Genomic DNA, 2,579 nt, shown 5'->3' on the forward strand with positions numbered 1-2,579 from the left:
CCCCATCGGCCTAAGGCATCGAGGACCCCAACTTTTTCTTCCAGCAGCTGCTCACAAAGCCCTATGCAGAGCGCGTCATATTTGGGCCCCACTTTTACGCCCAGTCTGTCATCCCGTTCCCCATCCCCAAGGAATTTATGGATGTGAGCGCACCTGCCACATGCAGCCATGCGTTGTTGGTGGGATGTGCAACATGAAACAAACATCTCCCACAAATAGTAGCATGTATCCATGCCAATCCTCAATTCAGGGACAGCAGAATAGGGTGCTGCCGGGTGCGCGGTTTGTCTCTCACCGCCTGCACATCTGCAGCCGCCCGACGCCCCTCAGATGAGACCCCGCCGCTCTGTCCCCTCCGCACGATTACCACCACCACGCCCAGCCCCCCGGGCTGTACAGGCGCATGTCTGACTCATTTGGCTACCTCTCCACCAAGGGCTACTGCGGCAAGAACAAGTGCCTGAAGTGGCCGGTGCTGCTGGGAGAGTTCAGCGCACCACACAGTGGCGCACCACAGGTGCTGTCCAACGACTCCAAACGCCCCAGCCCTTCAGATGCGCCTGCCGTGCCAGGATCGCAACGCCGCTCATTGTTGGGTCTGCTGTGCAACAGCCAACAAGCATCGCCCCCCCTTGCCCAACGTCGTGACCCCCCAGGACACCAACGCCGTGGAGGGCCTGGTCAAGTACATAAACAACGAGGGTGACGCCAAGGACGGCCGCCACGAGCCCATCAACCTTTGGTTCTTCTGGACATGGAACAACAACAGGTGCGCCCGCTGGCCAGAGCGGGCTGCACTGATGGGATGGGGTCTCGCGCGCGTGCAAAGATGGATCGTTTCGAAACGTGTGCCACTCTGCAAATTATCGGACGACGTCTTATCTTGCCGCTCTTCTCGCCCTCTGTTTTCTTCCCATTTGTCACAGCCCTGACACCAATGGTACGAGTGCACCGAAGCACCTGACGAGAGGAAGCGCTGGATCAGGGCCACCGCTGTTGTGGATAATCAGGGGCTTGCAGCATGGCGGGGTTGTCAGTGCTTGCTGCTCCTGGGTTATGGCCTGGGCTTGTCGTCGCCCGCATCACTCGTCGGCCCACACCCAAGTTCGCTCATCACCCCACAACACTTTCGGATCGCAGGTGGCATTGTAAAGGAGAATTGGGCTGATATTGGTGAGGGCAAGGCCAGGTCCATGGCTTGACTCAGGGCTCGCATCAGTGGCCCTTGCCACTGATTGACGATGACCCAGTACAGCGATGTGAGAATACCATCTCTGCATGCTGAGCTGAAATCGCACACACTCCTGTCTGGCTTCTCTCCCCTTGACAGATTGGAGCAAGATCAACTTTTTGCGCCGCATTGGCCTCAAGGTGGGGCGGGCTCATTGTCAGGGCATTGCTGTGAAGCAATGCAGACATTTGCAGGTCAATGGGATGTGGGATCACGGGGACGGGCGGCGAAATGAGTATGAGGGTCCAATGGGCAGCAGCAGCACACACCTCACCACACAAGATATGCCTCACTTCCCTCACCCCACCTTACTCTTCCCACCGTCCATGCCATGCATGTCCACGACACCACTTAAGCCCTGGTATCTGTGACAACACTGCCAAGATGCGCGGCGGGAGGTGTCCTGGAGAGCCTGTGGGCCAGCCAGCCCGCATCAAAAGGACTTCCAGGCTGCTGCGCGGCCCAGCCGCGCGCTATTGCCAGCGGGTCCATCCTCAGTATAGCATTGGCCAGGCGCTGTACCACTGCAGCTTCCTTCTCACACTCCTGACTTCGTTGTTCCCATCAAACGGCTTATACACTCCGATAGCCACGATCCCATTGTTATGGCCAGATTATACAGTTGGCTCTATTGACAGGTTGCTGGTTTCTCCAGGAGCTGGCCAGCTGCTGCAGCTGCTGCAGCAGGCACAGGCGCCCTGGCCGGCATCCTGATGAGTGTTGTAGCGTCTGGCAACAGCCTGCTGCACGGTTCTCACGTGAAATTACAAAACCCCTGACGCGGTAACACAATTGAAATCGCTGCCAATTATCTTCTCTCGTGACAAAATCTCCACGTGTGGCAGGGATCTGCCTGGCGGCTGCAGCAGTACCGCCGGGTGAGGGCCGCTGTAGCTCAAAAGATGATCAATGACCACGAGGCAAAGGCCACAGGCAACTCAAGGGGCAGGGGAATCGGAGGGAAAGAGGACCCTCCAGCCAAGCCTCTGACATGAAACCACCAAGCAGCCATTGGGAGCATGGCGCGCAACAATGAGACCACCTGCGCTGCTAAGTCGCAATTCCAAGAGCGGCCGCCAGCTGCGGCAGCCAGAGCCTAGCATACCAGCCCGCGCGAGGGTGGGTATCCATCCCCACCCTTGTGTCCCCGCACCATCGCAGCGGTCTAGCTGCTGAGCAGTATGAAGAGCTCCTCGTCTGTGACGCGGCCCTTGGCCATGGCCATGTCCATGGGGGTGCGGCCCCGCGCGTCACGCAGGCGCTGCAGGTCGCCGCCGCTGCCGTTGGTGCGCCGCATGAGCACCTTGGCGCACTCTGACGCGTCAAACAGCACCGCGTAGTGCTGAGG

At 59.0% G+C, this 2,579-nt stretch overlaps 1 protein-coding gene across 1 annotated transcript in view; it reads left to right on the forward strand.

Moving 5' to 3' along the window:
* MNEG_1306 (hypothetical protein) overlaps positions 1-1,202 on the forward strand; it is a gene marked incomplete at both ends in the record, with an annotated part of 3,961 nt that extends 2,759 nt beyond the window's left edge. Inside the window, 4 exons of the mRNA XM_014050219.1 lie at positions 383-517; positions 657-769; positions 927-940; positions 1,141-1,202. Coding sequence (XP_013905673.1) covers positions 383-517; positions 657-769; positions 927-940; positions 1,141-1,202 — 324 coding nt within the window. The remainder of the gene's footprint in view (positions 1-382; positions 518-656; positions 770-926; positions 941-1,140) is intronic.
* Positions 1,203-2,579: the final 1,377 nt, after the last annotated feature.

Source organism: Monoraphidium neglectum (assembly GCF_000611645.1).
Source record: "Monoraphidium neglectum strain SAG 48.87 unplaced genomic scaffold scaffold00127, whole genome shotgun sequence".
Lineage (NCBI taxonomy): Eukaryota > Viridiplantae > Chlorophyta > Chlorophyceae > Sphaeropleales > Selenastraceae > Monoraphidium > Monoraphidium neglectum.